The following is a 24,673-nucleotide window of genomic DNA, read 5'->3' as shown; positions in this document are numbered from 1 at the left end:
TTCCATCGGGCTTAGCGAGAAAGCCTTTCATGAGCTTGCTTGACGTAGATGACCAGCTGTTACAAGTCATTCTGAAACTATTTTAAAAGTCAGAACAAAAAATGTTTTGAAACTGTCAGCAAGCCAGTATTTGGAGAAATTTGTTCTCAGTAAGTCAGCAGCTCTCCCTTGTTTTTCTTGCCCATTGGGCATGAAAACTCTTTTTATCCAATTTTCTTCTTGCCATAGCTGTGACATTACAGGCATTGTCTAAGTTGGCCTGTAAAACACAGGACTTGGCTATATTTCGGGAACAATTGATTTTATAAATCTAATGATAAAATTTAAAACCTACTGACTTAAAAATGTATACCTTTTAAAAACCTTGTTGTTTCCTTAAACTTTCTTGCTTAAGTTTGGCAACCTCAGTCTGGAGACAGAGACCAGAATATTTTAGGAAATCTTGTTATCTTTTATCTAAAAACAGTCTTCTCTCCCTGCCCTCCAGTTCTGCCTAAGGGAAAAACAATGACTTGAGATTATAGACCTTTTAAAAAATATGAATAAAATGTCAAACATTATGCATTGATATGCCTATGCTCCTCAAAATAATTTCTAAAAGTTATGATTTTGATAAAAAGCCTATGTTTGCATTAGGAAAACATCTAGAGGATAAATTCCCTAAGTCTCTGTTAGGATTATCGGTGAATTTTGCTTCCTTGTTAGAGTTGTTTCTTCATTTACCCAACAAATATTTACTGAATATAATTATTACATACAAGGTACTATGCTAAGTTCCAGAATGAAAAGGAAATACAGAAAATGGTTCAGAGTAGGGACTTTGTGCCAGAATGTTTGTAGCTTGACTCTGCTACTTTTTAGCTGTTAACTAGCAAAGTTACGTAACTTTGTCCTCAGTTTGCCATCTATAAAATGGGACTATTAATAGCACTGTCACTTAGATTTGTGAAGATTATAGGACTTGACTTTTTTTTAAGATTTATTTTTATTTATGTGTATGAGAGCTGGGGTGCAGGCCAGAAATATGGAGGGGGAGAGGATCCACCAGAGCCAGAGAGGGAGCAGAACAGGCAGATCTACTGAAACACACTGTTAAGGGGAGCAGCGGGCAAAGCAAGAGGGGTCTGCTGCGTTATGTGGGTCAGCTCCCTGACTGGGCATCAAACTCATGCCACAGTGGCTGACAACACTGAGACTTTAATCCCTGTGCCACCAGGGAGGCCCAGGAGTTCATTTTTTAAAATGCTTCTGGATCCTCCTTGGTGGTACAAGGGGTTGAAGCGCAGAACTATGAAGCTATCACAGGCACTGCAGCACGAGTTCGATCCCCAGCCAGCGAGGTGACCCATAGGACTCAGCAGACCTCTTTTGAACTGCCCGCTGCTCCCCTCAGCAGCATGCTTTGTCAATCTGCCTGTTCTGCTCCCCACTCTGGTGAATCCTCTCAGCCCCCATCCCCCACACCTTTGGCCTGTACCCCCAGTTCTGTATGCATAAATAATCTTTAAAAAAGAAAAGTGCTTCTGTAGCATTTACTATATGTGTTACACTGTTCTTAGCACTTTTCAAGTATTAATTTATCGACTGAATAAAAAGGATTTAGAATATTGCTTATTATAAAAGTTGATGAAGGATATAAAGGATAGGAAAGACTGCGGGGGCAGAGAATGTAGAATGGCAGGGAAACCTTGAGACAGGATAGTCAGAAAAAGGGCTTTCTGAGGATGTGCTTCTTTCAAAGTAAAAGACGCAAAGCCTGCCAGGCAAAGAATCAGACAGGGTGTGCTCAGCTGGGGGTGTGCAAAGACCTGAGGATCACAGGGATTTGCATAGTGGGGAACCTGAAGGAGCTAGTGTGGGTGGTGGAGTGAAAATGAAAGAGATGGATGTTTTAAGACATGTCATCTATAGGAGGAAAAATCAACAGCGCCTGGCAACGTCTTGTAACAGTACTTGAGGGAGAAATTCGTGGTGACTCCTTGGTCACACTTTGTGTTTTCCAAGATTTTTATGAAAAGGTCATTTAGGCCCTCCCTGGTGGTGCAGTGGGTTAAAGCACAGCACTGAGAAGCTAAAGCCACTTCAGCAAGAGTTCAATCCCCGCCCCGGAGGTGACCCACGCGGCGCAGCAGACCTCAGCCGACTTGTCAGTCAGCCTATTCTGCTCCCCACTCTACCTGTCGTGAATCTTCTCACTGCCCCCCACCTCTGGCCTCACCAGTAAGAAAATGATACCAAAGAATGAAAGACGTGAATTAATAGAAAATATACATGAATTTTAAAGTAGAAAAGATGCTTATCTAAACCCATGAAAAAGATGATCACTTTCTTTAGAATGTGTCATGGTATGATTTAAACATTTGGAGTCAGCATTTATATGTTTCCTCATGTTTTGGGAACTGCAGAAAATTAGTTTAAATCCGGGTTCTGCTCCTTTTTAGATTCACAATATTGGATAATGTACCAAAATTCTGAGCTGTATTTTCCTACTTTACAAATGATGATGTCAGCTCTACCTCAAAGGGTTCCTGGGGGAATAAATAAGATGTTGCGTTTACTTAGTTTGGTATATAGTATGACCAACAAATTGTAGCCATTACTATGGAGCCAAATTGCTTATGTTCCAAAAATCCTGCTCCACTCCCTTCTTCATCCTGATAAACTAATTAGACATTTGGAAGTGTATGCAGATGGTAATGCCCTTTACGTGATTATGGTGACCTTATGGAGTCTCGAAGATGGTGGCAGAGCAAAGATGCCATGCCCACTTCCTCCATGTATTCACAACTGAACTTCAGGAGAACAAAGCACATAACCCATGAAAGATAAATGGACAGCTCAGTAGACAGCAGGGGCACACAGCCCCATCAGAGACCTGGGGACTTGGCAGGGCTTTGGATAATGCAGTGCAGAGTTGGCATCTTGGACACAGGGTGCTCTATGGGAGAACTGTGAGAGCAGCATTCTGGCTACTGTCTTTAGTTTGAGGCTCCCAATACAGAACAGTTGATGAAAAATGTTACATGAAAAATGCCACATGAAAAATGTTAATGAGGTTATTATAAAGCAACAGAATAACAAATATAGTGGTAACAGACACCAGAAACACAGTAGCCCATCAGAACCAGTTTGAGACATAGGTCAAATAGTTTGTCAGCTATTAACCTCAGCATAAAATCTAATATTAGCTTTAAAAATCATTAACTATGGCATAAAATATCTTTCAAAATATCTTTGAAACTGCTCCCTTTTAAATCAATTTCTATGATTTTTACATAAAAGAAAAAGATGTGAAATGTAAATATTATAAATTATGTCCTTGTAAAAAATGTTTTCACTGTTTTCCGAACCCTTGTAACAAAACACAAAGTTCTTTCAATAGTAATCAGTTAGACATGCCCCCACGTGACTATGAAATACTACCTAATCCAATGCTAAAATAGCAAATGAAAAAATTTTTTAAATTATTCGTAAATAATGAATATAAGAGCTGGCGTGCAGGCCAGAGGTGTGGTGGTTGAGGGGTGAGAGGATTCACAAGAGACAGTAGGGAGAATAGGCAGATCCACCGAAATACACTGCTGAGGGGAGCAGCAGGCGGGTCAGGAGAGGTCTGCTGTGCCATGTGGGTCACCTCCTGGCCTGGGATCAGACTCATGCTGCAGTGACTGCAGTTAGCTTGGTAGCGCTGAGACTTTAGCCTCTGTACCACCAGAGAGGCCCAGTAAATGAAATTGTACAGTTTTAGCAGCCATATTAAAATACTGAAAGTGGGGCCCTCCCTGGTGGCGCAGCGGGTTAAAGCACAGCACAAAGAAGCTCAAGCCACTTCCGCATGAGTTCGATCCCCGCCTGCCCCGGAGGTGACCACATGGCGGGGCAGACCTCTCCTGACCCGCCCGCTGCTCCCCTCAGCAGTATACTTCGTCCATCTGCCTGTTCTGCTCCCCACTCTGTCCCTGGTGAATCCTCTCACCCTCCGCATCTCTGGCCTGTATCCCAGTTCTGTACAAATAAATAAATCTTAAAAAAAAAAATACTGGAAGTGACACCCATATGAAAAGTAAATAATACTCAGCTTCTAGCCTTTTATGGTTGGCTTGTGTAGGCTTAATGAGCATTAATTAATTAAGATTTGCCTTAGAGATGACATCTCAGTACAGTGCTAGATAGATAACTTAGGACAAGAAATAATCACCTGCTCAAAGATAATAGCACTTTACATCTAAATAATGCTTTTAAACCAAGAATATCCAGCCACATTAAAACTCTAATTAAACACTTCCAGGGACCTAATAATTATCTTCCTTTAGTCTTATGGAACAGATTGATGGAGAAGAAGCAGTGTAGCCAAAATTATACAGCAGACTGCTAACAGTAAGAATTTAGTTCTTTGGATTCAAGATTATTAGGTGAGAAGTTAAGAAAGAAAAGCTTTAATGGGGGCCCTTCATTTCATCAGTCTTCTCCACAGTCCCCAAGGTAAGTAATATTATCACCCTACTTGAAGAGGAAGACAGGGAACAGAGGTAGGAAGGTCAATCTGATTCCAAAGCCAAGTTGCTTCTACTTCTCCTATACTACACAGTAGAAGAAATAGAAGTGGTTAGACTCACTGTTCTTATTTTTTATAGTATTGGTGGTGGCATTAGTTTCCTAGTGTTGCTATAATAAATTATCACAAGCTAAGTGGCATAAAGCAGCTCGAATGTATCACCGTTCAGATCTGGAGTCACAACCTGAAAATGGGCTTCCTCGGTCTGTGTTCTTGCTGGAGGCTCTAGGGGAGACGCCATTCCCTTGCTTATCCCAGTTTCTCAAGATTGCTGATGCTCCTCAGCCTGTGGCCACTTCCTCCATCTCAGCATCACTCGTCACATCATCTCCAAACCTCCTTTTGACCCTGGGCATCCTGCCTCCCACTTTCATGCCTAAGGATCCTGTGATTACAAAATATTGGGTTCACTCAGATAACCCAGTATGGTGTCCCCACCTCAAGATCCTTAATGACATTTTCAAAGTCATCTTTGACATGGGTAGTAACATATTCGTAGGTTCTGGGGTTTAGGGTGTGTGTATGTGTTCAGGAACTTTGTTTGCTGGTTGGAAAACTCCTATAAAACTAGGACCTATTCCTCCTCATTTCATCCCCAAGCAGTATCTCTTGTAGCTTCAAGGAGACCATTATCTTTAAGGGTAGTGGTAACCTCTTGGAGCTTATTATCCCATGGAGTTAATTTCTTAAGCTACAGAAAATACTGTTGAAGGGCAAACCTCAAAAGAGGAAAGTTATTAAGAAAATTAAAACTTGATATGGGCAGCTACAGGTGAATCTCAAAGTAAGCTTGCCATTTGAAAGATGTCAGACCAAAAAGAAGAAGAAAAAAGATGCTGTCTGATTCCACTGATAAAATTCTACAAAGTGCAAATTAACATATAGTGATAGAAATCAAATCCCTGTTTGCCTGGGGTTGGAATGGAGCTTGGGGAGGGATTATCATGGCACATGAGGGAATTTTAAGAGTAGTGGATATGTTGATGGTGCATGTCGGTTTCACGGGTATAGACAGGTTATACAAATGTCAGAACTTGTGTGCCTTAAACATGTGCCATCCGGTATAGCTCAATAAAGCTGTTGTAATGATGCATGGGGGAAAAAAGACATGGCACATATTAGGGAGTTTATTTTCATGTTATCTAAGTTCCTTGGAGTGACATTTGAGGTCCTTTATGGTCTGCGCCTGCCTCTCCAAGCTGACTTCTTATCACTCCTGGACTTGAAATTCATACTTCATGAGTCCCAGGCTATTTATAGCTGCCCAAGCTCACCTGGCATTTTACGACTCCATGCCTTTGAAGGTACTTCTTTGAGGCGCTTCTGTCCTCTCCACCTGAAATGCTCTTCTGACCCCCTTGGCTAGGGAATGTCATCACTTCATCCTTCACCACTTCCATCCATCCTGCACAAGCTCCCTCAGTTGGCTCTTTCCTGCCATATTGCCGTGAACCGCTTGGCCTCTGCCATTAGCCTGTCTGTTCACCCAACCTTAGCATACAGCAGACACTCAACAGCTACTTCATGAAATTAGAAATGTTCCCAGTCCACCTCAGAAATAAGCATGAGAATCACTAGAGTGCCTTATAGGGAAGACCAACCGCCCCCAAAGAGGAAACTGGCTGTTGCTTTCTGAGGGGATACAGCATGGTCACGCCCTAGTGGCAGCCTCTGCCCAGAGGACAGCCCCGGTTCTCAGTAGGAAGGCAGGGTCATCCCACAGCTGTCCTGTGTACACAAGGTCACCTCCTATATGCTGGCAGGACCTCCATTAAGAAGGTCCTTTTCGTAAAGACAAAAATACTCTTCTTCTGGGGGCTTCAGGTGAGTGAGGTCCGTTCCTTGAATGACCAAAACCCCTCCCACAGCTCAGTGTCGCTCTCTTGGGTCATGAGCTGCCTTGCCAGTCAAGTTTCACTGTGCTCCTTCCTCTCTGCCCTTCATTTCCTCTGTTCTTCAGCTCCCACCTTTCGATCTGCCTCTGGTGTGGGTGTCCAGACACCCTCAGTCCGCCCCACTGCCCTCCTTTCTACCTGGTTATTTCCTACTCCGCCTTTGTCAGTTCCCCCCAGAACCGGCTCTCCTCTCCTGCCCTAGGTCTGGTTCGCGATACACCTTTGGTAGACACATCTACAATAGTATTTATGGGTAGAAGGATGGAGAGGACAGGAGAAAGGAGGACCAAGAAGAAGGCAGGGAGACCCATCGGACCATTTGAGAAGGAGAGTGCACCATCAAAAAACAAACTCTTAGCTTTTATGTTGAGGGCCGGGGATAAACTCTCCAAGAAATCGGAATGTTTCTTCATTTACTGAAAGGGGGTGAAGGACCTTTGTGGGAATATATGAGTTAATTATATAGATGAATTCAGAATATTTTGTTCAGTGTCTGACACATGAGAGGTGCTCAAAAATGTAAAATCTTTCCCCCGTATGTCTTCTTCCTCTTCCCTTAGTAAGAAATTTGATTTGCGTAGAAAGAAATTTGACTAAGAGCACTGAGCTGAAAAGCCTTTATTCCTTGCTTGATTGAGTGGAGAATGGGTTTAAGGGACCTCTGAGCACTCACAAAAGTCAAAGCACCTGTGTTTCTGGTTGGTGGTTGTAATGGGCTGTGAACATAAGCAATGATGGCAACTCAGACACTGATGGGGTGGGGTTGCTCGTGTATTTTAACTGTTTCTTTGGGATGGATTCTTAGATGGGAAAATACTAGGCGAGAGCAAAGTAACTTAAGGTTCATAAGACATACCCAAACTGATTTCAAAGAGTCTGTACAGGACAAGTGTGTATTTTTACCCTTATTGTGGGAGTGATGTATGCTTAGATTTGTGTTTTACTGCACACACACTCCAGAATACTACCGTGTCTGTAAGACTTCACTTACTTACCTGGGAGGAATTTGAGCTAAGTGGGAAGTGAGACCTCTCTGAAACGTTTCCTAGTCCTTTATGTCTCTGAGCTCAGAGCCCTGCCAAGATCCTATTGATGCTAAAAATAATAGTCTGGGAAGGGACACCTATTTGGGATGGAGCCTAGCCACTAATGCAGAAACAGTTCCAAATGACTACAATTTAGATTTGTGTGATTTTCCTGTCAGAAGGAACCTCTGGGCACATTTGCAATCCCATAATTAAGGCTGACAATAGCATCATAAAACAGCAGGTATTATCTTCGGAGGAGAACATCTGATGTGTGTACTATCCTAAAGGCAAACACTCTTGGATGGTAGATGCTTAGAAGATCTCTAGGGCAGTCAGAAGAGTTTGGTTTCCTTGAGATGCCATCCACACTAAGAGGTGGCACCACAGGGTCATACATTTCTTTGATAACTTTTACTGCACATGGTATCATGTGAACAAAGAGCATTTGATTGCTGAGAGACTGCAGATATGCTACGAAGCAGAGAGATTGCCCCACCTCAAGTTTGGAGAACTCCAAAAATTAACCCTGAAAGTACACTGGACTGCTTCCAGGTTAAAGTCCTAAACTACTTGCTTGTTCCTCTTTCTCAGATTACCTTTGTTCCACAAGTCTTAAAGGGTTTCCATGCTCAGTTGCCTTTACCAACTCTTCTCCTGGATTTAAAATAGAAAATTCTGCACCCAGAGGCCCTCTCAGGCCAGGAAGATCAGGCACCCCTAAATTGCAGATTTCTCTAACCCCATCAAACTCCAAACTTTTCTGATACCTCTCACCCCTAAGCACTTAGTTACATTAGGTATATAATCCTTTCTTATATCTAAGTATTTTTTTTTATACAGACCACCAGAAGAAAGTAACAGAAAAATATACCCGTAAGGCCAATATACAAATACACAGTACTTTTTTTTAAACTTGCTTTATGTTTTTCTGTCTATTCTAAAACTTGTAAAAAGTGTGGTCAGAATACTTCAGCCTGTTTTTTTCTAGTGTTTGTTAAACATGGTTGGGATCATAATATAGGCAATTTTGCAAAAAAAAAGTTTATACTAAAGAACATTCCCAATGTTATTAAACCTTTGAAATAAACATTTGTTTTTAATATGACTATCTCGTAACTAAACATTTCCCTAATAGAAATATGGTTTTTCAATATTTCCTCAAAGAAATGTCCTTTCCCATTTTTTCAGTATTTTAAAGTAAAAGTAAATACCATTCTTTGTGTTTTAGCTATTTCTTTGGGATTCTTTTGTTGATTCAAAAAAGTATTTCAATGCTATTATCATTAGTAAGGATGGATTTTTTCATGTTTTTTTTTTCCCTGTTAATACTTACACGAGATGCCTTTTCTTTTTTCATTTGTTAATTATCTTGGTCCTGAGCACATTTATCTATTATCCATAATGTTATTATGTCCTTTGCATTTCTAGTGAATTGTTGCATTTTTAAAACAATATTTACTTGTTTTACAAAAAAACCTGGATCATAGGCCAGAGATAGGAGGGGTGGCAAGAGGCTTCACAAAGACAGAGTGGGGAGCAGACAGATCTACTGAAATACACAGCTGAAGGGAGGAGTGGGTGAGCTAGGAGAGGTCTGCTGTCATGGGGTCATCTTCCTTGCTGGGGTGGATCTCAAGTTGTCTGCTAAGACTTAACTGCTAGGACACCAGGGAGGATCCTTTTTTGCATTTCTATTGAAGTTGCACTTTTTCCTCATTGGGGGAAATACTAAATATTGAATATAATTAACGCTTTGTCAGTCACATATGTCTGAAATTGTCATTTTCCTTTTGAGTTTTTTTTTATCAACTTTATATTTTAGAGATTTATTTATTTATTCATATAGAACTGGGGTACAGGCCAGAGATGCGGAGGGTGAGAGGATTCACCAGAGACGGAACGGGGAGCAGAACAGGCAGATCGACGAAGTACACTGCTGAGGGGAGCAGCGGGCGGTTCAGGAGAGGTCTGCCTCGCCATGTGGGTCTCCTCCGGGGCAGGCGGGGATCGAACTCATGCGGAAGTGGCTTAAGCTTCTTAGTGCTTTGCTTTAACCCACTGCACCACCAGGGAGGGCCCGAGTTTTTTTTTTTTTTTAATGATTTATGCATACAGAACTGGGGTTCAGACCCCAGGCAGGGGAAGTGAGACGATTCACCAGAGACAGAGTGAGGAGCAGAACAGGCAGATGGACAAAATACACTGCTGAAGGGAGCAGTGGGCAAGACAGGAGAAGTCTGCTCACCATGTGGGTCACGTCCCTGGTCCAGGATCTAATTCATGCTGAAGTGGCTGCAGCCAGCTTCATAGTGCTATGCTTTAACCCGTGGTGCCACCAGGGAGGGCCCTTCCTTTTGAGTTTTAAGAGCTTTTCCTTAGGGAAAGGTTATAAGCAGAGAAAGCACTGGAGACCGATAGCTGCTGCTATTGACAAGCCTTGGTGGGCCGCGGCTGCTGTGCCTTGCTAGATGCCTTTCACAGGCCGGAAAGCCATCTGACATTGGCGTCCGAGGATGACAACTCTTTGGGGAGTTCGCACTACCTGAGGAAATTACACCCCACTGTGTGCTGATGCAGGGGTATAAAATGCCAGGGCCCTTCTGTAAAGTGGGACTAATTCTATGGTGTGGGTTATGCTCTCCCTCTATGAATCAGACCAAGACGATGCTTTCCAAAGAGTCACTCTTACTCTGATCTTTTCTGTTCCCTATCCTGTTTCACTTCCTTCCTTATAGGAGCCTCTGAAGAGCCCACCCTCAGTAAATCATGTGGATCTAAATCTTTGTTTTAGGATCTGCTTCTAGGGAAGCCAACCTAAGATTCTATAAAGCTGGGATATTTGTACCTACATTATCAGGATGTTGTAAAGATTAATAATTAAAGTAACAGGAAGAGCAAATATCTCCATGTATTACATAGGCTTGCTTGTTCTAATCACTTTACATATATTAGTTCATTTTGTCTTTATATCAGTCAGGGCACAGGCCTAATTTTCAAACATGCAAAATTCTTGTAACATTGTATACTCGTGTACCTTTAGTACCAATACACTTTAGTTATCATTTTTAAATGTTTTGTTTTACTTTGTGAGTGAAAGAATTAGTAGGATGTTAGTAGGATGTTTCCTCTACATTTCCATGTTCATGTTTTAGGCATTCCTTGGGAAAGCAATTTCTTCCCCCCCACCCCCTTTATTTCAAAAGATAGAGCTGCCAAATCCACATTTTTACTGAGCAACCTTCACACTCAAAATTTTACCTTTTTTTTTCAGTCAAGGAAGCATTGCTATTCTCTACAAACTTTGTTATAAAAGAAAGCAGTATGTTATCTACTTGTTTGTTCAAATTTGCCTTAACCACCCTCATATGAGGTATTGTTCGTTTCTCTTTTCATCTTAGAATTTTGATTGGACATATGTTAGCTCTTCTTTCTCCATCTTCCAAAAAAAAAAAAGGAAAAAAAAAGGTTTTAGTTCTATCTTCCAGTTTGCTAATTCTTTCTTAGCTATGTTAATCTGCAATTAAATCCACTCAATGAATTTTAAATTCTAGTTACTGTATTTTTTAAGACTAGAAACTTTTTTGGAGTCTTTGTTAAACCTGTCCATTTTCACGTGAATTTGTTCATTATTTATATTTTCAATCTTGTATTTCTTTAAATGTATTAAGCACATATCTGTAACTGATAACTCCAGTTCAAAATCTTTTAGTTTGATCCTATTATCTGCTTTTCTGCTAATGCTTATGCAAGATACTTTGTTCTTTGTACAATGTGATTTGATTGAAAGCTCTCACTACTCGGAACTGTTTCTGTGGAATGTTTTGGAGTCTGGGTTAAGTGGTAATTTAATCAACTTGGGTTGACAAAATACCATAAATAGGATGGCCTAAGCAAAAGTTGTACTTCCAATGCTTCTGGAATGGAGGATCAAGGAGTAAGATCACTCAATATCTGGTGAAATTCCATTTACTGTCTTCTCCCGCCCTCCATTGTATAAGGGGTGAGGTTGGTGATCTCTGGGTCCCTTTTATGAGGGTATTAACCTCATTTGTGAAGGCTCCACACTCATGACCTAATCATCTCCCAAAGGTCCTTTCTCCAATGCCATCATATTGAGGGTTTGGTTGTAATTGAGTTTTGGAGGGTCCTTCAGCCCATAGTAGTTGGGTGCTTCTGGAGGTGAATTGTTTTGCCTCTGCCAATTGCCTGGGGGTACAACCAATCTGAAGTCACTTTAAAATATGTGCTAGTGTTTTTTAGAATACCAAGGTAGAGCAGAGTGTAGCTTTGGGTTAAAAAAAAAAATCTAAGAGGATATATTCCACTTTCCATTCTACAAAAGGCTGACAAAGTCAATTTTCTTTTTCAGCCTTCTAGGGAAAGAAGAGGCTTTTGGGGCATACTGGCTTTGTGTGTAGAATATCTTATTAGAGTCTTCATCTTGGTAGGACCTGGCCTTTGCCTTTTTCTTTGTCTTATAAGAGTATGACAATTAAAACTCAGGTTCATCTGGTTAGGTTAAGACAAAGCTTGGCTTCAATACTCTGTTACATTTTTTTTTTAATTAATCCTTCTAAGTAATCCTTACTTTCATGTTAGTGCATTGATCCACTTTTTAATTGTCATTTGAAGTTGTTTTTCAGTGGGAGAGTTTGATAGGATCACTAACTCATTACTGACAGAAATGGAATCTACAGAATAATTTTCTCTCCTACTTTTGATTCTGAAAAATTCAAATTCTCTGAAAAGGTGAAAGAATAATACAAGAATAAGCTCTTGATCTTTGGTTTGTATTTCCTTCTGTCTTTTGCTAAGCCATTTTAACATAAGTTACAAAAGTCATATTTCATTATCTTAAATATTTCAGTTTGCATTTTCTAAAAAAAATTCTATATAACCATAATTCAATGTCACATCTAAGAAAATTAACAGTAAGTCCATAGTCATCTAATATATAGTCTGTATTCAAATTTCCCAAATTTATTCTTAAATGTATAAGACTATAAGTCTTGAGAGAACTCTCTCACACACACATCCTTGATTCAGAACTCCATTAAGATTTATGTACCTTTTTAAATTTGCTCTTCATATCAATGATGGTTATGAAGAGTTTGGGCTAGTCATCTTATAGGATATCTCAAATTCTGGATTTCAGAGTACCTTTTTAAAAATCTAATTCAGGTAGTTATTCCCATATTTAGAACATCCCACTGGGCCCTTCACGGTGGCACAACTGGTTAAAGTACAGCACGATGAAGCTAGCTTCAGCCACTGCAGCATGAGTTCAATCCCTGACCAGGGAGGTGACCCACATGGCATGGCAGACCTTTCCTGACCTGGCTGCTGTTCCCCTCAGCAGTGTATTTCAGTTTTCCTGTTCTGCTCCCCACTCTCTCTGGTGAATCCTTTCACCCCCTGCATATCTGGCCTATACCCTAGTTCTTGTATGCATAAATAAATAAATCTTTTTTAAAAAAAGCCTATAGAGTGGGGAATGGGATCAAAACAGTGGGGGAAGGGAAATGCACTGGACTATGGTGATGGCACATGGGTGATTTGGTGATGGGAAACCCAAGGGTATTGCAGCTGAGATGGAAAAATGCACACAAATATGTAAAAATAAACTAATATAATAATAATAGTAGTAATAATAAAAGCCTATAACTATTATGAGACTGACGCGCTACCTACTGCGCTAACGAGGCACCTATAACTATTATAATGTTTAGAAACTAAAGTCTAATTTCACTACCCTGGTTTAAAAAGGCCTACATGATCTGGTGTGACATCATCTTGTATGGTCTCTTCTGCCTCACTTCACTGACGCCCACAGTGGCCTTCTTCCCAGTTTCTCAAACCCACAAAGCATGTCCTCACAAGACTTTGCATTAGCTATTCCCTTTGTTTAGTGGGGTCCTCTCTGAGCATTGCTTGAAGACTAGCTCCTTCTTATAATTTAAAATCTCAGTTTGAACACCACCTCTCCACGTGATCTTTCTTATCTCGGCCCTCAATTTAATTATCCACTCATTCTCACTTCAGATTTTTGAATGATACTTATTCCAACCTGTGACTGTTCTTGTTACTTGTTTGTATTGAACTCAATAAGAGCAGGAACTGCATTCTGTATTGCTCAATACTATATCGCCCACACCTAAAACTGTTCCAGACTCAGAAACTTAGTAAATACTTGCTGAATACTGTAATGAATAAGCTGAAAGTTGAGGGTGGCTAGTTACTTTTTAAAGGAGGTGATGACAGGCAGAATTTAAGCAAAGTGTGAAGCCTGAGCGAACCGTGAAAGCTGATCTTTTTGAAGGCCAGAGGAATGTTCTGTGTTCTTGGAGGGAAGTGAACCGGGAGTAGGAGGAAATAATGGAGTCTAGAGGTGCTCAAGGGTTGCAGGGCTTTAAGAGCCATAGTAGGAAATTCAGATTTTAAATCAAAGGAGACATCACTAAAGAGTTGCAATGGAAGAATTGCAGGAGGAAAATAATAATTTGTTTTGAACACTTGGAATTTGATATACTGTACTTCCGTTGTAGCTTTGTATCAACACACCAAAAAAGAATGTATGAGTAAGAAGGAATTATAATACCTACCTCTGAAATAGTACAGTCAGCTAATTTATTAAAGGTGCTGTTGCTAATAATAAGTATGTCATTTATTGGTCACTGTATTAACCACTTAACAGAACTTACTTAAGTATCACAAACACCCTTAGAAGAGGATTTACTTGTGTTTTGCAGTTAAGGAAACTAAGGCTAAAGAGAAAAAATAACTTGAGGGTCAATCAGCCATTAAGTGGCAGAGGTGAAACTCAAATTCAGGTCTGGTTTGATGCAAAAGATATTTAAACTAGCTGCCACAAGAGTTTTCCATGAGAAATGCTGCTTATGGTTGTGGCCACTATTCACATTCTGAAACTGGGGTCTCTTAAACACATCCTATAGTCTGTAGAAACTATTTAAGTATCATTTTAATGAAGAAATATCAAAAATAATCTAATTCGTTACATCAAATTAGTCTAGGGAGACTATATAGTCTTGGTATTTTGTGGAAAACACACGGAGATCTTTTATTTTGGTAAACGTGATTGGGAAAGGAAGTTAGGATGTAAAGAAAACTTACACTTCCCGTGTATTTGACATGTATCTGCCCAACATTCAGTAAAACTACAGCCCAGTTTTCCTGGGAACCAGCAATTCTGCAGTCAACACGAGTTTGCATTTTTTTTTAGCAGCTGGAAACGCTAGAATTGTGACACAGCCCAAGAACTGAGGCTGCCTTGTTCAGACTTTCACACGGGTCTCTCTGTTCCCTTCACAGTCCTCTTTTTTTTCTTAAACATCCCGCAGAAGCCCCTGGGGATACTCTTTGGGCAGGGCGGGACAGAATCTTACAGGCTGAAGTCAACTCATTTTGGACTCCCATCTTTTAAGGGGTTTGGGCCAGACCCCCCTTGACGGAGTGTTTGTGGACCCTCCACCCTTCAGTGTCAGATGAAGAAATGACTGGCAAGAAACTTCTATCTGGGGGTAGAGGGCTGGTCCCGGAGCAGCCGGGAGCCAAGGAAGTACCCCGATGTCCCCCCGAGCCTGGCAAGCATTCACCGGCCCCGCCCGGCCCCGCCTCTGGCTCCGCCCACGAGAAAGCCCCGCCCCCTAGCTGGCCATTGGCGGGTCCGAAAGACGCGGGGCGTTGTCGGTTTGAATGGAAAGACAGGAGCTGGGCGCAGGCGCAGAGGGAAGCTTCTGAGGGCTGGGCGGGGCGGCGCGGCGCGACCCCTGAGTGGCGTGGGACGCGAGGGGAGGCCAGCGAGCTGGGCAGCGCTGGCCCACGTGACCTGCCGGGGGCGGGGGGCGCGCTTCGGCCTCCCGCGGTGTCCTTGTCTGGCCTGGCGCCCGCGGCGCGCAGACCCGCCTGGGGGAGGGGCCGCGGCCACCAGCCTGTTGCCGGAGGCGGCCGCCGCCGCAGCTTCGCCGGGTGGGCCGAGCTGTCGGGACTCGCCAGCCGGCGGGAGGTGAGTTCTCTGGGGCGTCTGAGGGCGTCCGGCGGCGAGGGGTGACAGGGAATGGGCTCGTGTGGGTGCGTCGGGGTCGGGTCTGCGTCCAGTGTCTGGGGGCGCCCTCTTTGTTCGGGGTGAGGGGAGGCGGGGCGGGCGGCGGGGCGAGGAGCCGCTCGCCCCCGTCGAGGTCTCGCTCGCTTTCTGGTCACTGAGCCCAGCGCTCACGAGTTCCATCCTTTAGCATTTTCTGAGAAAAAGCAGCGCCTAGCTAGCGGGCTCCAGTAACTTGAGACCCCGAGCCCGGTGGAGTGAGGTCGGGGGCCGACCCCGTCCGCCTGAGCGTGGGTGTGTGAATCCCGCAGCTCTCCCGGCACCTGCGTGTGCACCTCGAAACGGCGACCCCCGCGCCCCGACCGCGGCCGCCGGCTCCTCGCGGCGCTGCGGACAGCTGGTCGGCGGGAGTGTGGACAGATCCCTCCCCGAAAAGCCCGGCGCGTCTTCGAATTGTGGAAAAACGGGAACCCCGCGCTCGCTCGCTTTAACTGCGGTCACCTGGACTCTGTTACAGCAAACGAGTGAAGGGTGGAGGTGGTATTTCCTTCGTGCGAGATGGAGCGCGCTGAGCCGGGCGGTGCGCGGCTCTGCCCCTGCGGGCCCGCGTCTCCCCTGGCTGGGCAGGGAGCGCGCCGGCCGAGCGAGGGTCCCCGGCAGAGTTCCGGCCTGGTCACCACCCGTGGGTGCTGAGCAGTAGCGCTCTGGTCAAGAAGCAGCTTTGGTTTTGCTTTAGAAGCTTTGAGGTTAGAAGTGAGTGAGGCAGGTCAGAGCAGGGGACCCCATTGTTTGTTGACATGGTCGTGTGTGAGCAGAAAGGGGTCTCGGGGGTGAGGATTCAGGCGTCCTCATCTTTACCCCCGGCGGGATGTTCTTTGTAATACAAAGAGCGGAGCAGATACAAAGTACCTAAGTGCCCTGGTGGGATCGTGGCGCCTTTGCTGTTCAAAACCTATTGGACTCGATATAACCTGTTTAGTTCTGTTTTCTTCTTTACTCTGCCAGGCACACAGTATTACAAATATATTTTGATGTAAACTCGAGACTTGGTACTAGACTGAGAACAAATAGGATATAGTAGTTTTAAGCATGAAATATTACTGAGATTTACCTATAAGAAACAAGATTTTGTAATTCTCTGGAATTTTAAAATTGAAAACGTAGATTAATAATAGCTACTATCACTATTACTTCTATACTTTGAGCCCTTCTGGTAAGTACTGCAGCTGGGCACAGGGCTGGGTGCTTTAGAAATCATCTCTGTAACCATCACAACGCCTGCTGGGCCAGTATCACTGTGCGCAAACCAACGCTGAGCGTTCAGCTAGCTCCTAACAGGTCACTGCTGGATTCAAACCATGGCTTGATCGCAACAAAGCACGATGCTGCATATTTGTGCCGCTGTTTTTGTTTGTTTGTTTGTTTGTTTGTTTGTTTTAAATCTCGGTGTCTCTGGATTCCATTTGTAGAGACATAATCCTACTTTTAACATAACTGTAGTACTCTGTACTATGTGGAAATATTTCAGTCCTTTTAGGACTTATGTCTTTCAATACCTTATAAATCATGTAATATCCATTTTTATAAAAAACACTTACAAATTGGTTTTCCTTGAATTGTTTACATGAATATAAATATACTCATTCCTGTGGAGCAGATATGTACTAAAGTCAGGATTTTGCACTATGATAGGATGTTTTGTTGCTTCATAGCCCTCAGCAAGAAATCAAAAAATCTTGCTGAACTTGGGTTATATGCAAAGGAACTTCCTTCGTGTTGAGATATGACAAGGCTTTCTGTTTAATAGTTGCTTCTGGGATTTTTACAGTGTCTTTTTTTTCTGTCTCCCTGTCCTGCCATAGAAGTTGCTGCCAGCTTATCTTCCTCATACATATCTAACTGCATTCTGCCGTTGTTGAAAGAGCATGTAAATCCACGGTTGGCTGTGGGCTTCTGTCAAGTAACTATTCAGAGTCCCTTAGCCTTGGTCCTTCTTAAATTTCTTAGATTACAAAACCAGTTTTAATAATTAGTCATTGGCATAATTCAAGTTGATTCTATGTATAACTTAAGTTTCTAGTTTATCATCCCAGAAAAATATTAGTATTTAACAACAGTGCTAAAATGAAACTTGAAATACTCAAATCCCCTTTGTTTAGATTACATTTTGTTTTAGTATTTATCTAATTTTAAGTTTGTCTGGCTTTAATATTTTGATTAGGAAGCATAATTCATTGGGGTTCTTACTAGTTTTATAGGCTGGCTGGATGGATCAAATATTGTTTAGAGTGGTAAACTTTTTAGGTGTAAATATTAAAAAGCATTAAAGAAATTCTAGTATTACTAAAATTCTTATACTATGAATTGGTTGTATTCATTGTTTTATCTCCTTTTTGGGGTGTAATTGACATATAACACATTAACTTCAGGTGAACATCATGATATATTTGTATATGTTATGAAATAATCATAAGATATCCATTAAAATCTCTCACTATACAAGTTTTTTCCCTTTTTAGAGCTCTTGGCAACTTTGAAATGTGCAATACAGTAGCAGTAACGACTGACACCATGCTCTATGTTATATCTCTCTGAATTAGTTTGTACCTGTTGACTCCCTTCACACAGTCTGCCACCTGTTTTGTATTTTTAATCAGACCCATACTTCTGGTCCTGACTATTTTAAATATACCAAAAATAAAAGTGAATTGAAAATTAATAGTACCTTTATTTTGCATGTATCTATCTTTCATATGGCCCATGAGATTTAATTTCAAATATATTTGCTAACTCTTCTGACTGCTGAATGTCTTTAAGATGTAGATTTGGAATCCATAATACTCTAGTTCTATTTTTTGAACTTATTCTCTTTATTTAGTTGTTTATCATAGTAACAGTTTATTAGAAAGTTTTTATGTGTATTTAGATAGCAGTTACATTGTTGCACTATTTTCTACTAATTTGTCCTGATATTGTATAGACTAACAATGATTGTTGCAATCTGAAAGATTAGTAATATATACAGATTTATCCTTAACTGGAGTGTATTAAGATTATGTATTTGCTTAATATAGTAATAGGCCTATAGTAATTTTGAAGTGTAATTGACATACATGTGAGCCATAACACATTTTCCACATTTATTAAAAATAGAATGATCTGCTTAACTAGTCACTATGAATGTTTATTAATTTGGGATTTGTAATCTACATTGGATAAGTAGGACAGTTATCAGTTAACACTAAAACTAGTGCAACACTATAGGCAGATGTGGCTAGACACACACACACACAGTCTTGAGTTATCTGTAGTTCACAGTACTAGGAACAGTTTATGTTACTGGTGTATGGAAATTGAATTTGTGGAATGAAAAGAATAAAAACTTACATATTGATTTGTTTCTCCTATTAGAGTTCCTCATTTAATTTTTTCATTGACTTATTACAGTGTTAAAAATTAGATTTTTGTACTACTTTAAAGTTTTTTCAGTTTAAAAAATATGCAAAATTTGGAATTATCAGTCACTCCCCATTTATCAAATTTTATTATATTTAAAAATATTTATTTATGCATATTAGAACTGTGGTATAGACCACAGGTGGGAGGTGGTGAGATGATTCACTGTTCTGATCAGTGGGGAACAGAACAGGTGAAACTACTGAAATATGCTACTGGGTGGAGCAATTAGCGAGACTGAAGAGGTCTGCGGCACCATGTGGGTCAGCTCTGGCTAGGGATTGAATGCAGGCAGCAGTGGCTGGCAATAACTTGATACTTCTGAGACTTAGCCCCTGTGCTAAGGGGCTAAGGGGGGCCCAATCATAGTTTATCTCAGGTGATCAACTTGTTATCTTTTCATTTTAGTTATTAGATTTATGAATATGCACTTTACCAAGTACAAGATTGTCTATGTATTCCTTTTTGTCTCCCTCTCCTAAGTATCAGTCACCATTACAGTTTTAATTTGTCAACCACTATGGGTGTTGCTACTTTTTCACCTATTCTCAAAGTGAGAATCTTGTAAGTTCTCTGCTTGACCTTTGCCTCTCTTGTGTATCTAGTCAGTGGGCATTTTCATTTTCCTCTAGGTGCTCTTAGGCCAGGTTACTTGATGAAGTACCCAGCCATTTTTTGAGTCTGACTTCCTTTGCTTAGGCACCAATTTTCCACATCAGCTAAATAGATCCTTATAAAAACTTTTCTTGTTTTAATTGGTTCGTCAACATTTGCCACACTAACATCCCACAAGCTCTGAATTTTCAATTGATCTTTGTTTAGTACACCTTTTACCTTTCTTACAATTCCTGGCATAATCCTTTGTGTTCACTTCCTGCCTCTTACTCTTGATATTGTATGTACTGTTTATTACCTGCCATCTTGTTTCTACTATATATCATTCAGGTAAAATGTAATTAAAAATAAGAATTTGAATTGAGTGACAGACCTTATTTAGTTTATCTAAATATTGATGTCTACATACAGATATATAATTGTCAGAAAATAGGCAGTTTACCTAGAATTTTTACTGTTATTAACATGGTGTAATATTTATTACATAAATGAACTTTATTTTAAAGTTGATTCTTCTTTAATATTTATCCAGCTCCTAATGATAAAGAGCTGCTGTCTGACCTGGAACATCGCTATTAAAATTTGGGTATTGTAGCTTAGAAGAAATCATGAAAAGAAGTTTAAGAATTCAGGTAAATACGGAAACAAAAAAGTAAGTTACATTTATTGTGTGATGAGATACCAGCTTTAGAGATACCTGGATAGAAGAAACAGACCAGAAGTTATTAGCTCTTAACTTAGAGTTAGAAGTAGATAGATGAAAAGAAGGACAAAAGATATGTATGCCTATCACCCATTTTTCCTTATTGCTTAGTTTGCAAATACTTTGGTGAAGCAAGGCCAGGATTTCTTCTTTATTCTGATCGCAGGCCTTGGCAAGTCCCTAGAAGTCCACCTACCTATATAACAGGAGCCTCTCTATTCTGACTTCCTAATCAGGTTATTAAACATGAGGCAATCAGAGTTCTGTACCTGACTGATCTTTTTATATGCTGTCAGTTTTTTGGTTATGGAAAAAAATTACTGTTTTCTCTTTATTTCTTTCTCTGGTCAAACCAAAAGATACGGTGAGTTAACAGTTTCCTTAGCAGTGAGGTTTTTGGGAACACTGTTAAAACTTGGGTGATGTTTTTAAGGACATAAGGACATGTTATTAAGGACATAAGTGTTCTTGCAAATTACTAGTTTTATGGAGATTGAGGTTAAACTTGATAACTTCTGACTAGGCTTTCAAACCTATAATCCTATTCCATTTCCTGAGCTAATGAATAATTCACAATTTAATATTTGTTGCAAATTTTATTAGTCCTCTACTGGTAATACATAAACTATTAAGTGTGCAGTGGGTTTGTTAACTACATATAATATGGAGACTGAACACACTGTCACTAAATTAGAGTTCTTACAGATGTGGATGAATCGAGAATTACTTGTTTGTTCAGTGAATAATACTTTCAAGTGCTATTTAATTGTTATGGAGATTGTAGTGTAAGAGTTGCCTTTTGAAGGGGGGATGTTCTGCTTTCCAGAATGGTCAAGCCTTATAAATTATCTTTATGATAATGATGAATAGCATTCTGTCTTGTCTGTTTTAATTATTTTTAAAATGGTTTTCTATACAATCGTAAAGGATTTTGCAATTTCATTTATATACATTTAATTTGCCTGCATATACATATGAAGTCAGCAAATGTTCAAGTGATTGGTTAATAGAATTTCTATATGATCTCATGGATGAGAGATAATTTCATTTAATTATAATTTAAGTGTAAGTTAAATGAATTCTAATAGCATACCTTCTGGACTGTTGTATACATAACAACTTAAACCCCAAATGGTAGTGAATGACAGATTGGTTGACAGTTTAGCTGTTATGTAATAATGCACTTTGGAGCTGGAGCTATGAGTAACCACATAATTTCCTTTGAAAAGCCTTTTTACTAAGGAAAAGAGAGACCCAATGGAATTCCAATCAAAAGCAAAGAAATTTGTCAGCTTAATAGCTCTTCCTCCCTCATCTTTTCTTAAAATACTGCTTCCTTTGTCAACCAAGAGGGGGATGGAGATAAGAGGAATAATATTTTGCAATTCCTAGGTCTAAGCTGGTTATTAATATGAAAGTCTCTTTTCCTCTGGGTAACTTGTCAGTGTTTCAAGTCTGATTGGTGGGTCCTGATTTTTCTGTTCCCTAATTAAATCTAACCCTAATTAAATCTAACTACTTAACTAGGCAGTGGAAGTGTGTTTAGAGTAGTTACCAGTTGAAATATTTAAAAGCATGTAGCATGAAAAAGGATTAGTCTCTACTGGATGGCATCAAAAGGAAGAAGTAGGACAAATAGGTAGAAATGGAAAGTGTGAAACAACTTCCTAATAGACTTAGCTTCCTTCGTGACCATTCTGGGGATGCCCTGGTGGAAAGTTGGGTTTATAGCACTGAGATTCCAGAACTTTATAATTGTATCTATTAATTTGCACATAACACATACTAAAGTGTAGCTCTCAAATAAACCTCACATTCAGATGCTTACTTAGACGCTTCCTGGTGACAGTTAAGCCTCTGTATTTCTCCCATGATTACACAATAGTCTGGGGAGTTAGCTGTGGGATTATGTGCAATTTGGGATTACTTTAGGTAATTCTTTGCAAATAGCTCTTCAAGCAAAGCATCTTGTATTCCTTTTGCAGAAATGTTGCTGAAGTGCTGCTGAAAGGGCCACAGATGCAAGGATTTGAGACACATTTTGAACCTTTAAGCTGTCTGACATTGACCTCCTTTCATTATTAATAAAGAAGAAGCAGGAGCTTAGGATGTATTAACACCAACTTATTAATATACTAACTGGACAATGTTCTGCAAACAATTCTACATTGTAAAGAACTGGATTGGTACAAAATAAAATAATTTCATATTTTACTCAACTTTATAATATGACTCCATGGAGGAAAATTTGATAAGCATGAGGGAAGACCATTCTTTTCATGTTCGTTACAGGTAAGACTGCTGCTTTCTTAGGGGCTGATTCTTTTTTTTTTTTTAAAGATTTAATTATTTACTCATACAGAACTGGGGTACAGGCCAGAGAGGCGGTGGGTGAGAGGATTCACCAGAGACACAGCTGGGAACAGAAAAGGCAGATGGACGAAGTACATCTGAGGGGAGCAGCGGGCAGGTCAGGAGAGGTCTGCCACGCCATGTGGTCACCTCCGGGGCAGGCGGGGATCGAACTCATGCGGAAGTGGCTTAAGCTTCTCAGTGCTGTGCTTTAACCCGCTGAGCCACCAGGGAGGGCCCAGGGGCTGATTCTTAATCCTTATTTAAACATATTTAACTCTGATAATTTCAAATTTAAATTTCAAAGTATTCAAAATATACCAGGTATAGTCAGTATCTCCTGGAAAAGTGTTTTCTTTTTATTGTGGTTCTTAGCTTTTGTATCATGGCCTATGATAGAATTTATGAATAGTTTACATTTTATAAACTTTGTTACAATGTAAATAGAAAATGGAATATTTGGTGTAAAAGATGGATGTTTTAATGTGGTCAGCATGAATGACCTAATTTCTCTGTTACAGTTAAATGGTAATCTTTTTTATAAAAAGCTGTTTAAAAAAATGGGCATTAATGTTGGAATGAATGGGTACTATATAAACATGTTAGACTAATAGACAATTTTATATTTAGTGATACAATATTGCTAATTCTGTACTTTTAGGAACAAGGCAAAGATATCTGCAACTTCATTATTTTACATTCTTGAAATTCTGGGTCATTGCATTAAAATTATAAAATAAGCACAAACATGTTTCAGTGAAAGATTATGTAATAGTAAGGTTAATAGGTACTAATAGATTATCACAACTAATGTTTGTGATTATCATAAACTAATGTTAAAGAAACATCAGAACGTGAGTAGGAGATTAGTAGTAATGAGTAGTAGCCAACAATCTCTAGAGCAAAGGGGCTTGCTACCAAAATCTTAGATGTCTTAACACATGTACTTTGGAGTAGATAGTTCATATTAAGTGGTGCCAAGGAAGTTAGGTGTGAACAGTTCTATTAGAAAACATTTCACGTTAAAGAAATTGGATGCTATTAGTCATAAGCCCTCAATATATAAAATACCTTCCTCTACCCCTTTGAGCATATTTTCAGAAATCTGGGAGTCATCTTACATATTTTCTTCTCACTCTTTACCACTGTTAATGAAGGCTTAACCAGTCCTGCCTCCTGAGTGTTGCTGAGTCTCATCCACCAGTCAGGATTCTCTCCATCATTGCTGCAGTGCGGACCTGATCCATTTTCTATACTTTTCCTCTTGAATACATCTTTTAGTTTGCCACTGGAGGGTTCAGTCTAAAAACACAGAACTAAACATGCAACTTCTGCATAATTCCAGCCATGGCTCCTGTTCACCTACAGGGTATGGCCAGAATGAACCTAAGACAGACCACCTTCCAGGCGGCCATCCCGAGTCCCAATCTTATTTCCTAGTACTCACCTTGCATCTTAGCTGTGGTTTCCTGCACATGTCGTGCTCTTTTCTAGCTCAGCTTCATTGCTTACAGTACACTCTGATTTGAAGGCCCTTTCCACTTTCTCTGTTTCACTAAGGGAAGAGTCAGCTCAGTGGTTATGACCTCCTTAAAACCATTCATAGTCTGGTGATGTGTCCTCCTGTGCTCAAGTAATATCCTTTGCACATATTTTTTCTCAGTACCAACAATATTAAAATTGATAGTGTTTGTCTGTCACCTCCTCCATTGCCATTCTTCTTAACCATTAACTACGTTTGCCCAGCCATGGTGTTTGTCGCAGTCCACACCTGACGGAAGTCCATTAAGTGTCATTGCACCTGACCATCTGATGAACCTTGTGACATGTTTGTCTTGCTAAACATTTTTTTTTTTAAAGATTTATTTGTGCATACACAACTGGGGTACAGGCCAGAGGCTCAGGGGCGGCAAGAGGTTTCACCAGAGACAGAGTGGGGAGCAGAACAGGCAGATCTATGAAGTGCACTGCTGAGGGGAGCAGCGGGTGGGTCAGGAGAGGTCTGCCACG

At 40.5% G+C, this 24,673-nt stretch overlaps 1 protein-coding gene across 4 annotated transcripts in view; it reads left to right on the top strand.

The window, feature by feature from the left end:
* GPSM2 (G-protein signaling modulator 2) overlaps positions 1 to 24,673 on the top strand; it is a 69,222-nt gene that overhangs the window by 22,617 nt on the left and 21,932 nt on the right. For 2 of the 4 annotated variants that reach the window (XM_012730095.1, XM_012730094.1), the window contains exon 3: positions 22,297 to 22,603. In XM_012730095.1, coding sequence (XP_012585549.1) covers positions 22,548 to 22,603 — 56 coding nt within the window. In that variant the 5' untranslated portion in view covers positions 22,297 to 22,547. Of the gene's footprint in view, positions 1 to 15,464; positions 15,502 to 20,169; positions 20,241 to 22,296; positions 22,604 to 24,673 lie in introns of those variants that run through there. The other 2 variants (XM_004689508.2, XM_012730096.1) reach the window with 2 other exon arrangements.

The sequence above is a fragment of the Condylura cristata genome, unplaced genomic scaffold, assembly GCF_000260355.1.
Source record: "Condylura cristata isolate star-nosed mole 26May11 unplaced genomic scaffold, ConCri1.0 scaffold00026, whole genome shotgun sequence".
In the NCBI taxonomy this organism is placed as follows: domain Eukaryota; kingdom Metazoa; phylum Chordata; class Mammalia; order Eulipotyphla; family Talpidae; genus Condylura; species Condylura cristata.
This window is presented reverse-complemented; position numbering and strand designations above follow the sequence as displayed.